Genomic DNA, 13783 nt, shown 5'->3' with positions numbered 1-13783 from the left:
ACCAGAACTCTACACTGACTAAACCATTTGAATTGCAGTCAGTTTCTTGGTGGGTTTTTTTTGTTCTGTTACTATTATTTGGAGAATGTTTTGGTTTGTGGAGTTAGTTTTGTTTTGTTTTGGAATTCAAATTTCCAAAAAGCTATATAATACAAACATTACCTGGAAGAAACCTCACAAATCGTGGCATGAAGTGGAATCTGGGGCAGGAAACTGAATCATTTTCAAGAGGACCTTAAATATGAAAAAATACAGAAAATTATGAACAGCAATGTATTTGCAAAACAAGTAAAAAAAAGAAAGTAACATTACTGCAGATTAAATAAATGACTGATTATTACATTTGATAGAACCTGTTTCAATCATGCACAAAAAAACAGCAGAGAAGAACAGAGTAACAACTGCTAGTGAAAGTGCACTTGTGGGCCACTTCAATGAAAACTACAAAACCTAAGAAACATAAAGAATCCCACAAAATCACAGTAGTTTTATTTAAAACAGTGATACATAAAAAACCATTTTATATAATTAATTTACTAAAGTCTTACAGACACAAGCACTAGTTTATTAGTCCCTCCCAATCAGTTGGTGTTTCTTGGTTTCAGTAACAAAGACAACAAGGAAATTTTGATTATGCTATTTTGTGGGGGGTTTTTTGGTTTCGTAGTTAACCAACCAAAGTTCTGCATGAAAATAAAACCAAAATCAGTAACTATCTAGTCTTAAAAAAAGAAAAGTCAGAACCAGTGATACAGAAGGCAACACTGATATCTGAATACATTAAGTAATAAAAAAGAAACATACACAAAATGTATAAAACCTGTACACTGCTCTGTTTAGCTGCAGTAAGTGCAGAGCACATCTCCGTAGACAAAGACAAGACACCAAAACACACAGATTCCGAAATGAAATTCCCTTGACACTATCAGTTTTTAGACCCAGGGAAGGAACATCCCTGAAATTCTCCTTTATCACAGTCTTCAGAGAAACATATTTCATCTTGTTGAGTCAAAAACATTCAACTATAATGATACGTTATTCCTCAAGGCTGTCTGTATGACACTGCTTTCTAAGTTGACTGTAGAGAAATACTGTATGAGTAACTTGTTTGGCAGCTTGTAAAAACAGAGAATTCATTTACCTGAAAGCCTGCCTTTCAAAATACCATGCACATGATACTATGCAATTAAACATAAAATATTTACTGTTTGATTAAAAAGAACAGTCTTGGATTAAGGAAGAAATTTAGTTTGTCTTAAAATACAGCAGCAAATTGGTACACTTGATACAGCCCACATTGGTAAACTTCAGTAAACTGCATATTCTTGAAGAACAAAATGAAAGTTTGCCCCTCCCAAACAAACCAGCATTTGACTTTCTTCTTTTGACCCTTATACCAATTTTTCTTCTTTTTAAAACAAAAAACATGAGTCCTACTTTTTTAAATCTACAACTAATTGGGTTTTTGTATGGGTTTTTTTTTCCCTAGATAGAACTTAGTTACCATTAAGATTCCAGTCATAGAGCTCCAAAATATCTTTGAATAGATATGAAGAGAACAGCTCAAGCCCTCTCACACAAAAATTCTGAGGAAAGAAAAGAAAACAAAACACACCAGCATTATAACTATATAAATCTGTAATATAAATAATGCCACTCACTTATATTTAAATAAAGCAGTGAAGAAATTGGTGTCTACATATTTACCAACCACTAAGACACTGAGCTTTGGAAACAGGACTGATATATTCACAATCATCTACTGAAACATTGAAACATAGCACAGTGATCTCTCCAGAGAGTATTGTCAAGAAAGCATTATTGTAATGAAGATTCTTCAGTCAATGTTCAAATCAACCCTACAGGCAGAAATTATGAGATTCTTTCATCAAATGGGGAAGCAGCTTCTCCAAGACAAATAGCTTTCATTCAGAAATGAAGGAACTTTAAAAGCCTTCCTTAACAACATCAGGACAAGTTGGTTTTAATTGTATGTGCCTGATACCAGCCATAAATTCCAAACCCAACACCACAACCTCTTTTGTAAGAATGCATTCGTAAGGGTGGTCTGCAAATAGTGCTGTAGGCCAGATCAGGAGTTCGAAAAAAAAGTTGACTCCCTCTTTTGCTTGGTAGCCATTTGTTATTTTAGAATAAGATCTGGAGACAATACAGCAGATTCAGTAACAAGAAATTAACTGCTTTGATCAAGTAAATCTTTCTGAGGAATTTCAGGGCTTTTGCATACATTTAGATGCTGCTGAGCAGCAAGAAGAGATATAACTAGAAATAAAAATGTAAATATATGTGACTAAATTGAAGACTGATCATATCTTTGTAGTTAATATGCAAATGTGCTTCGGTAACTACACATGCTGTTCTACTGCAGCTATTTACATTACAAACTGGCTTCACCAGAGATGAATTTGTAATAATAATAAAAAAATAATTATGTACTAATGTGCTTTGTTTGTATCCATTGGAAATTTGTTTTGACAACAACTTATATTAAGTACTGATATGCAATCTTCATAGCTTCAAACTCAGGTTTCAGCACTGTCACTGAATCATGTGGTTCTGGCAAGTCAACGCCTCCATATGCCTTGTTTTTGTTATCCATAAAAGAAGGATAATGAAGAAGATAAAAGAAGATAAAAGAAGTCAGCTTACAGGTAAGAGTAACTGACATATTATATATAACTTAAAATGAAAAGAAGATATGGATATAAGAGCTTCATACTAGGTGATTTTACTATATGGTAGACTACATAGATGAATTTCTGATAGAACTTGTGAGTGCAAGTTCCTTTTCAGGCACTGGTTCAGAACACAGCCTGTCTCTTAGAAGACTTCATGAAATGGGATTCTGAAAAGTTTAATAAATTAAGTACATCAGCAATTCACAACCTGCTCTGAATCTTGACTAATTATCCCTCTTACCTCAGGCATCATTTCCTCAATGAAATGAATCGTATAGTCAATGTTAAATCTGATTACTTTACACAGAGGAATCTGAAAGGAAAATAGAAATTCAGCATGAACAACTACATAGCATCCAATATAAAATTAATACAATTTTGTATTATTGATAGAGGTATTTCTATCTGCTGAAATAAACACTTACTAAACCAGTTGTTCTGGTGGATCATGCAAAGACAGGAACACAAACGTGCAAGAGAAGTAATAGTTCTAACTTCAACCTCTCTAATAACACAAGGCTGACAGGAGGGATGCTAAAAGGTGATTAAATAATGCCCTCTACTGGAGATGAAATTTTGTGCAGAAGAAAAAGCAAAGTTCTGCAAACCCCTACCTTCTCTCACATATATTTGGAAGGGGGCATCAGAACATGTCAGATTGATGCAGTGATCTGAAGGCATGGTGTTTTTAAGCACACTGCAAATTCTGTTAAAGCCATATTTTAAGACAGCGTAACTAAGTTATAGCAACACAACAGAAGAACTTCAAGATAAATTTACAAGGTTATGCTGATAAATATTCTCAGAGGTTTGCTGAACTAACTAGTAAGACAAGCATCTGATTCCTTATTTTCACTTTTTGAAAAAGATTCCTTTCTCTGTAAAGTCCATGGACTGCTGAAGGTGATTGCTTCTTTTCTTAAACGGGACTTCTTTTTAAGCAAAAAAGATAGATTTCTAAAAGACTGCAGAAATGCCTAATGCTGCCCTACATGTTTACAGCTCTTAGCACATTTTACTGTTCACTGGCCTTGCAAGCGTAAAAGAACTTTAGAACACTTCAATGATCTGTGAAAAGGAGGCAACCCAAGGTTATTTTGCACTGGCAAGGACACAAATATCAGCACTGAAATCAATGCACTCTGAGGTGCAGGATTCTGCTTGCATCTTCTTGCAGTCCACTGTTAAGCATCTGACTATTTTGTCTACAAAAATCTGTTGATATCTGCATGATAAACTAAGGTGCTAGAACAAATAAAATATTACGATTTTAATATTTTATTACACTGTAATACAACATGAAATGTAAATTAGAAAAAACCCAACTCTTAAAAGTTAAAGGTCCTGTTTCAAATCTGAGCAGAGGAAAACCTGTCATATTTATATCAGCAGATATAATAAATAAATAAATAAATAAATAAGGTGATTGCTTATTTTCTCACATGTAAATTCAACTAGGAGAGGACACGTTGATTCAGAAACTCAGTACACTGGACTATTTTATTTATATTGAATAGGAAATGAACACTTTATAGAAATGACCATGTACTAACAATTTTCCCTAATATCTAACATGCTCCAGTATTACTTAGTAATAACACTGTGTGAAACTCAGACTTTAAATCACAGCAACTTGGTTCATTTAAAGATGCTGGTGTTGGGACCTCTGCTTTAGCTATCCTTTGCCACCTCCCTTTTATTAAATACATCCCTCAAATAACAGCTTTTATGTTGCCAAAAATCCTATCATGACAGCAAGAGACTTCTTCCAAAGGGCTTTATACCCATTAGTAACAGGAACTGATACCATGGCGTTGTTTTGAATTCAACCCCGTAAAAAATTAGTAATTTGCTGATCATCTTCCCTATTTGAAATTGGAAAAACAAAACAAAACCATGCACTTTACAGTAAAAGTAAACTCAAGGTCTTCACTAACTAATGTCAGACAAAAATTTTCCCTGTTCTCTGCAAAGAAAAGATTCCCATAAGTCTCTGCCTTTCCTGTCATGGAATGGACACAAGAATTATAAAGATAAGGTGGTCTCTTTACTTTGTAATGGAAACAAAATAAATCTGCTTTTTTTGATCGTTTGCAATGTGAAGATGTAAAGCCTTGGGAAAAAATCTGCCTTGACCACCAACAGTGATGCACTGCTACAGGGCAGGAGTGCTTCACACTGCCACACCACAGGTTTAACTCCACTGTCTCATTGACTTCCTCTTAATAAGAGTCCCTTCTCCCACGCACCAGATGTAAAGTGATGTCATATACATTACATAAGCAAACTGTTTCACTTTCTTCTGAGGTCCTCTCAGCTCCAGTACTCTGACAGTCCTGTACCAATAACTTTTCTTCCCTATGCTGGGTTTTCGCATTGGTGGTGTAGTTAGTAACAGGTGTAGAAACAAGAAAATAAGCAAACACCACAGCATTTGAAAAAACAGTTCTTGAAATACTAAGATAACAAAAAAATCTTCAAGTATACAGAAATTAGGTATTTGCATATCTTTCAGTCAGATATAGCTGACTAATATCAAAAAGCAGGACAGTCAGGTACCAATCATAGAAGCATTTTAGTAGAAAAAGACCTTTAAGATCATCAAGTGAGCCTAGCACTGCCAAGTCCATCACTAAATGTCTGAGATGAGACTAAATGTCTCATCTATATGGTTTTTAAATCCCCTCAGGGTATGATACTTAATGACTCAAGCTGTTCCCTGGGCAGCCTTTTCCAATGCCTAACAACCCTTCCTGTCAAGAAATTCCTTTTTTGTTGTATTTGATTTCAAAGCATAAAATTAATTGCCTTTAAATATCTACAGCTTTTAACAAACAATCGTAATTTGCTTAGTTCCTGAAGAAGTTGAATGGATTTTAGGAAGTGGGTACATGTAGGTAAGTTTTTGGAACAGAGAAATCTCTAAATTTAAGAGTGTATTGCCAATATAAATCCATCTATCACTTAAAGGAAAAACCTTTTTAGTTGTTGCTGCTGGTTTTTTCTTTGAACTTTTCCAACTTAGCAAACCTCCTTATCCAATTTAAATCCAAATAAGAGTTTCAACAAGTTATTCCATGGTTCATTTCACTTCCCAACTGTGAAATAAGTAAAACCATTGAGAAGGAAGGCACTGCTAAGGAATATGGTACAGAGCAAGTCCAGTCTCCTTTTGTAGCCCCGAAGAATGACAGATTCCCAGTAAGAAGTTTCTGTGAACTCAAGTATACAGGCTTCTGCCCATGAGAGGACTGTATATTTGTACCCCTCTCTCTCATGAGATCCCACATGGAGTACTGTGTTCTGTAGTCCCAAACATAAGAAGGATGTGGAGCTATTAGAGCAAGTCCAGAGAAGGGCCACTAAGATGATCAGAGGACTGCAGCCCCTCTCCTACAAAGACAGGCTGAGAGATCTGGGGTTGTTCAGCCTGGAGAAGGCTCCAGGGAAATGTTATAGTGGCCTTCCAGTACCTGAAGAGGGCCTACAAGGAAGTTGGAGAGGGACATTTTCAAGTGTATATAGCAATAGGATGAGGGGTAATCATTTTAACTTGAAAGAGGGTAGTTTACATTAGATATTAAGAAAAAAATATTTGCTGTGAGGTTTATTTGCACTAGAAAAGGTTGCCCTGAGAAGTTGTGGATGCCCCACTCCCTGGAAGTGTTCAAAGTCAAGGCTGAATGGGGCTTAAGCAACCTGGTGTATTAGTGTCCCTGGAGGGTTGGAACTAGATGATCTCTGAGGTCTCTTCCAACACAAACCAGTCAATGATTCTATGACTACTTTGATGCATATCACAGACTCAGTCACAGTTTGAAGAAAACCATTACCACAATTAGTCAAGACAAAACCTGAGGACTCATTGGAATCAATGTCTTCTTCCTGTCCCCAGGGCTGGCAAGATGTTTGTAACATACATGTATCATTGCCCTAGAAAAGCTGAACTTAAGGCAGAAACAACTTAGCTTCAAAAGAGATGCCAGGTATCTAGTTATGAATATACTTACATTTGTAAGTGGGGCATGTGAAAACATTGAGAACCCTTCAAAGATATATTCATGGTCATCATACTCAATAACAGTAGGTCTATCTGTCTAAAAAAGAAAATAAACAACCATGGAGTAAGCAAGAAGCAGTATTACTTCCATTACTGAAAACAAAATTAGCATCCTAGTTAGAATTATTTATAAAATACTTACTAAGAAATTTGTGGGAGGTGACACAGTAATTCGATAGTGGTAAAGCCTTCCAGCATTGTTGGTCATGGGGCGACATGGTTTAATGGGCTTAAAGAAAGAGATAAGTAGAATTATGTGTAGAGTCAAGGCAAATTTAGATTAAAAGAAAGAATAAAGCATTTTTAATAGCCATGAAATATGCACATGGAAAAATTAAACAAAAGCAGGTAGTCATAATTAAGCATTCTGGGGAGATGAAAATGTTGCCTTATCTATATTTTCACTTTCAGAAATATTTTAAAAGCTATTTAAAAGGAAAGGAGGTGAAAAACAGCAACACTTTTTTTGATTTTCCATTTGACTCCCCATCTTCCTTACACACAGCAGTTAGTCATTTACATACCAGATTGATTTTCTCTTTTGTATAAATTTGTTTCAGGAAATTGATTTTACAAGCTTACAAAAAGGAACCTAGACCTCACATGATAAGATCTCCAAGGATGCTATCAGGATACGTATCAGCTCATCTGCCTGGGGCAAATCTGAGGCCTAAAGAGAAAGGATTAGTCTATCACTAGAGATGGCAGCACTCAAAACCCTGCTCTATCCAGCAGGCTGTAATTGGCCTGCGAGGTCCAAAGGCACACAGCCCTCTGATGCAACACCAAACACCTGGGATTCATGGTTTTTTCCAGCATGTTCTGAAGCAGTCCAGTTTTAAACACCCAAAAATCCTCAGCAGCAAGACAAAACCACTTATCATATGCCCTACATCCAACTGCATATACATCCACCTGCATAAACATCCAACATACATTGCTGCAGTTCAAAGGCTGCCACCCAGGCTGCCACCAAAGGCTGCTCAGAATACATCTGTGCATGAAAAAAAACCAAAGTCAAAGCAGCAAGCAGGGTGCTACACGAAACAGGTTTACAAAAGTTGGCCTGATTGCAGTGGCATGATAGAATCACCATCAGGCAGCTCTGTGCACTTTGTAAAACCCACCCATCAGGAAGGGCAATAACTCAGGCTGTTCAGCCTCTAAGCCTCTCATTGCTGAGACAAAGCAGTTAAAAAGCTAAGCAGGTTTACCTACAGGAGACTGTAAGAGCTTATATATTCTAGGAGATTATCTGAAACCTCAAATTTGCAGCTGGCCTTGCTCCAGGGGGCAGCTGCCTTCATGCTGCAAGTTTGATGTATCAGTTTTCTCATGCTAAATTTTTCTCCCTCCTCTGCAAGAAAAACTCTAGAGATGATGAGGAACTGATTCTGAACTGAAGCAATTTATAAAAAACAAGGACATTTTTCTCACAGGGAATAACTCAAAGAAACATTCACTGCTGAGAAAGAAAAGAATGTTTCAGTAAATATATGTAAAAACATATACTGAAAACTGAAATTATTCAAGAAAAATTAGAAATGTAAAACATACATCGGCAGTGCTGGGGTAAAAGCTGGACTTCATGATCTTAAAGATCTTTTCCAACCAAAATAATGCTGTAATATTAACACTTACAAATTGTCTCACAACAATGAAGTTTTTTAGAATGAAAAAGCTTGAGGAGGTCCAAGCACTATTCCAACAACAATTTTCAAAAGAAACATATTACATTTGTAAAATATATCAGTAAGCTGAAGGAATATTTTTTTCCAAATCAGATATTCATAGAAATTAATCAACTGTCTGCAAACTGTCAGTGCAGACATGCTCTAGTGCTAAGGCAACAGCACCTCCTGACATGTTGCTGCTCCTGTCAGCAGCTGAATTACTACTTTATTTACTTCTATTTTGAAAGCAATCCCTTCACAAAGAGGTACATAACATACTCTTGAACATACCACTTGAAGATGGTAGAACTTTGACCACATGTTCTTTTTTTAATCATGTAATTGTTTTTCAGAAACTTAACAAAAATCCAAACCTAAAACTAAATAAATACAGGGAAAAGGTTTTCATAGTTTTTAGGTGGATTTCATTACCAGTACTGTCTTTTAAATACGAGTTTGCACAACTAAGTGATTTAAAGTTGCACAGGTGTTTTTACTCAGCCCATAAGTAATGTGGAAAAAAACTTGAATCAAACCAAGCACGAATTTATAGCAGCAAGCTTCAGTTCATAACTGCAATTCCTGTAATTACTTACCTCTTCACCAGGATAAATGCCATGTCTTATTCCCGTTCGTCGGGCTTTAGCACTGCACTTGCACAAAGGTCCATCATTCATCTGTCAAAAATAAAGTAGGTTTCTGTTTTTAGTGAAAAACAGTGTTGGAAAAATATGTTGGTTTTAAAGACCAGAGTGCCGATGCTTCTAAAAGCCTGTCATGCTCAGATTAAGTGGATGTTTGTAAGTCAACAGAACTGAAACAGTACAGACTAGCATAAGAAAACTGCACAATAGCATTAGAACTTCATCACTGTTTCAGAAGCACAAGATGGAAAAATGCTCTCAAATAAAAGTGTACCACCACTCTTACCATTTCTTGTACATACAAAAAGCACACTGTCTCACTGAAACACAATTCAGGCTCTAAACATGTACATGCAAATATCTACATGCTGAAATATCCACCCTGAAACAGTTCTACTCACTACAATCAATGAAATCCTGTCCCTGATTAACCCCTCTGCTATGTGACAAGGCTATCACCTGAAATATGCAAAGCAGATCATTTGAAGATTTTGATACTTTAAAGAATACTCAAAATCCACCCTGTAATCATTAAAAGACAAGAAGTGAAAAAAGTATACACTTCAGTATTCCATATAGGTGAATCAAGTAGCTATACCAAAAATGGTGATGGCACAGGGTATAAAGCTACTGTCTTTTCACTTTTAAGACCAAGTTCAATGCTTACTATAAATTACTGCAATACCCTAAGGCTTTCTGCACTTAACATAACGCTCATTGCAGAAATCCTACAAACATCCCCAGAAAAAAACCAGGGAAACAAATGAACTTCCCAACCCGAGGTTTTAATAGAGTTTTTCAAAGTCTGAATTCAAGAACTGAAAGATTTTTTTATTTTTTTTTTAGATGAAAACCAAAACAGACCTACAGTGCAACATAGGAACCACCAGAACTTTCGACTACTGTAAGCAACCTGAAAATGTAAACAGTGTCCACAGTGGACCTAAACAGGATTATCATAGAAAGATATAATGTGAAGTAACATCAGGAAGCAAAAACTACTGAACTGTTGTTAAGGTAGATTCAGACAGTTGGCAGAGTAATTACTTTTTAGTTTTGATGTCAATTTTCTAAAGGTTCATCAAAATTGAATTTCTTCACAGTGTACACTGGCACAGTGCATACATGCAAAGGAACATAAGCAGTAGGGTATTTCTCTACTCCTTTGGGAGCTTAGTCATGCAAGCTTGTTTTTTGGTTTTTTTTTTTGTTCACGCATTTTATCCACACTCTGAAACTCCTGAGAAAAGTATAGGCTCAATTAAACTGACTCATGCTTCTAGGTAAAAGTATACTTCCTCTTGGCTTATACGGCCACGAAACAGAAGGGAGTTAAAAAATGCATTCAATGGCAAATGGCTCATCACTTCCCAAAAAATAAGGGCTTACTAATGCCATTAAAATAACCATCACTTATTTTTTAATATCTCATCCTTACTTCTTAGAACTGTTCAGCACCAACGCTTCCTCTGTCACATTAAATGTACAAGCTCAGACCAACAGAAATAAGAAGTATATGCAAAGCCCAAAGCTTGGGAAGCAAGTCAGATACATACTTATTCCTAATGACACAGTTCATTGAAAAAAATGCAGAAGAGCAATCATGAAGTGCTGATAAAATGATGATGAAAAATCATCACTTTACATAAACTAAGACAATGGGTTCTATCCTCCTTTGACCAAAAGGGCAACACAAACAACTGGGTAACACCTGTAAGCAAAGGACCACTGGGTAGCATCTGCTTTAGAAACTTACTTTCTGGCAAATGCCAGCACTGCTGGGAGATTATCCAGAATGAAAAACACATTGATCATATTGAAGGGCTGGGAAGATCCATTCTAAAAAATACAGTTTTGGCAGACAGTCTAATTCTTAGTGCCATTGTGCATGGCAATCATTCCTGTTTCATGTAGTGATAGTTTGAAAGCATTTTGGTATACCAGATAAACACCTAGGAGAATACCAAATGTTTTCAAATAAAATCTACTCAGAATTGGCACAGCACTGACAAGCTCACAATGATCTGGTTTCAGCCCCTTCAAAAAAGATGGAGGGGAAGTCTCAAAGTTTTTGGGAAAGAAAGTTTTCAGTAGGAAACTCATAAACCACACATTCCTAAAACTATTCATCTTACATTCCACATTCTTTTTATTTGGCCAGTATTACTCTGAAGCTGCAGTTTTATCAGTTAAGTATCTGAACAGTTTCCTGATTTTGTTTTTCAAACAAATAAAAACAGCTAGCTATTCTCAGTCAATTTTATTTTTTTAAAACTAGAAGCATAAATATGAGTCTGAAATAGAATATTCAACAGACCTCTGAACTGCCACAGTGGCAATAAGAATTGCAGTATCTCTTGGCGTTATGATTTGGTGCATGTTAAACTCATGCATCACACAAAGTGTCAGAAAAATAAATTTACTGAGATGCCATTTGACAAAAATAATAGCTTGTAAAATATTTAAGAGAGATGAAGATGGTAAATTTGCAAACAATAACTAATCTTTTCTGCAATGTACACATTCAAAACAACACGTCATGAGCTCAGGAATTACATTTAATGACAACTATAATCTCCATGCATTTTCAAAAAAAATCAGTTTAGAAACAAAATTAGGTGCATTAACCACATATTTAAAACATTATTTATCAGTATGAGCTGAGACCTTTTAGGTGAAAAATTTATAAAGGACGTAAACATTCTGCCTTTGCTGCATCCCAGAATTGATCTGTGTACTTTTATCTTGGGGCTCAGAGGACGGCATTAGTACAATATTAGTAATTTATGCTTTATTAACACTGTCAGAAATAATTCCAGCTGAATACTCCTCAGTATTCATGAGCTGGAACTACACTCTTGAAATCAAAAGTTATTTGAAGGAAAGACAGAAAGGGGGGGGGGGTAAAAAAAGCACACTGAAATACATATCACCCAATATGTTTGACAATGATGCAGAATTTTAGGTCTATAGAGGAGAATGACTTTCAGGCTTTCAGACTTTTTTCTCTCATCATACCTGCCCTGGATCATTGTACCACAGTTCTTCATGGAGACGATCAGGATGTGCTTTTTTACGCTTAATTTCTGCAATGACGTCAAAAACTTCCGAATCTGAGCTGCTGGAGCAGCTGCTGTCATCTTCAGAGTCACAGTCTGACTCACTGGAGCTCTCTGATTCACACAGAGATAACAAAATCAGTTGCAAAACACATCCAACAAATGCTCTTAACCATTAGCAATTCCTCTTCTAACATGACACAACTAACTATGGCACACTGAAAACTGTGCCTGATGCTCACACTAAGGAAAAGAAGGAAAGCAACTGCATTTTTAATTAAAAATTACAGCAAATATGGATGTTAAATGACTGCAACAACTCATCTGTTTGCATGAGTCAGACTGCTGTTTGGCTGTCTAGAAGCATCACTGCTAAGTTGTAAAAGAACAATTTCAGTTATTTGACATTAAAGGTTACAGAGCTATAACCAACACAAGTTATCACAGTAAAGTTAAAAATAAATGAGAGAGGAAAGAGAAATGATACACATAGGTAAACAGAACCTCTTGCTAAAAAGTTAATTGTGCTTGCTATGAGTGAACAGTTTACATCTAGTTTTCACTTCATCTAAAAATACTCACTTTTAGAAGGACTTGTGTATTCAAGAGTTTCAAAACATTACAAATGGATCCAATTACAGAACATGTACTGTTAAGACTTTTTTCAAAATAAGTTCTAATAAGTTCATTATCACATACTAGAAACCATAGGCCAGAAGAAAACCTGCAGTTACTAGCTGGTTTAATCCAGTCCTAAGGTTTTTGGAAACCCTGTTGTGAGAGTTATCCTTTTTTTGTTTGTTTGATTTGGGTTGGTTTTTTGTTGTTTGGTTGTTTTCTTATTTGTGTTAAATAAAGCAATTTTTCTGATCTATCAGAATGGAGAACAATACAAAAGAAAATTAAATAGTCTTAGACTTGCTAAAATGTCTCCTGTGTGGTGTTGTCTAAGTACTGTTAATGAGTGTCTGGGCTTAATTAAAATGAAAAAACCCACACCACACAAAAACAAAAATAATAAAAAAAAAAAAGACCAATCTCAAATATCTCTAACAACCTCTGGTACTTGAAAGTGAATCCTCTTATTATGTATGCAACGTCACTCATTCCCATAGATCTCCTTAACTCCAAGTTGTCTTCATAGCCAAGACAAACCATGATGCACATTTATTATTCATGAAAAGAACAATTTCTTCCAAGTTTTTAAACTACAGAAAATATACAGCTAGCGCTTTGAAAAACTCAAACTAAGGCTTAAAATTGTGATTTAATGAATGGAAGACTCTCTTTAGTTAAAAGAAAAAAAAGAAAAAAATGAACTATTACTAGCAAATATGCTTCCTGTTTTTCTTTGTAAAATCAAGGTGTATTTTTATACAGTTGGTAACTGAGCACAAGGTGTTACTAAAATACGGCCTTGGGACATTTAGTTTACAGGGGTCATATTGCAAACGTGCATATTCCTACAAATATTCACAAGCACTTGAGTTTTAAAAATTCTCTGGCAAGCATTAATTAGTTGCATAAATTTTAGGTGCAAAATGAGTGAAGGACCTGTAAGAGTAAGCAGGAAATCTGCAAGACAAATGTAGAAGTTTCGGATTTCAGGCACTGGCATTAGCCTTTCATGACTTAAAAAAGGCTCGTA

At 35.7% G+C, this 13783-nt stretch overlaps 1 protein-coding gene across 2 annotated transcripts in view; it reads right to left on the bottom strand.

Annotated features, from left to right (window-relative positions):
• The window catches only part of DROSHA (drosha ribonuclease III), a 70803-nt gene that overhangs the window by 49072 nt on the left and 7948 nt on the right, over positions 1-13783 (bottom strand). For both annotated transcript variants that reach the window (XM_030444966.1, XM_030444967.1), the window contains 7 exons: positions 12095-12249; positions 9029-9109; positions 6902-6988; positions 6710-6796; positions 2941-3012; positions 1505-1586; positions 163-234 (listed from right to left, as the gene is read on the bottom strand). In XM_030444966.1, the coding sequence (XP_030300826.1) occupies positions 163-234; positions 1505-1586; positions 2941-3012; positions 6710-6796; positions 6902-6988; positions 9029-9109; positions 12095-12249 (636 nt within the window). The remainder of the gene's footprint in view (positions 1-162; positions 235-1504; positions 1587-2940; positions 3013-6709; positions 6797-6901; positions 6989-9028; positions 9110-12094; positions 12250-13783) is intronic.

This window comes from Calypte anna, chromosome 2, assembly GCF_003957555.1.
Source record: "Calypte anna isolate BGI_N300 chromosome 2, bCalAnn1_v1.p, whole genome shotgun sequence".
Classification (NCBI taxonomy): domain Eukaryota; kingdom Metazoa; phylum Chordata; class Aves; order Apodiformes; family Trochilidae; genus Calypte; species Calypte anna.
This window is presented reverse-complemented; position numbering and strand designations above follow the sequence as displayed.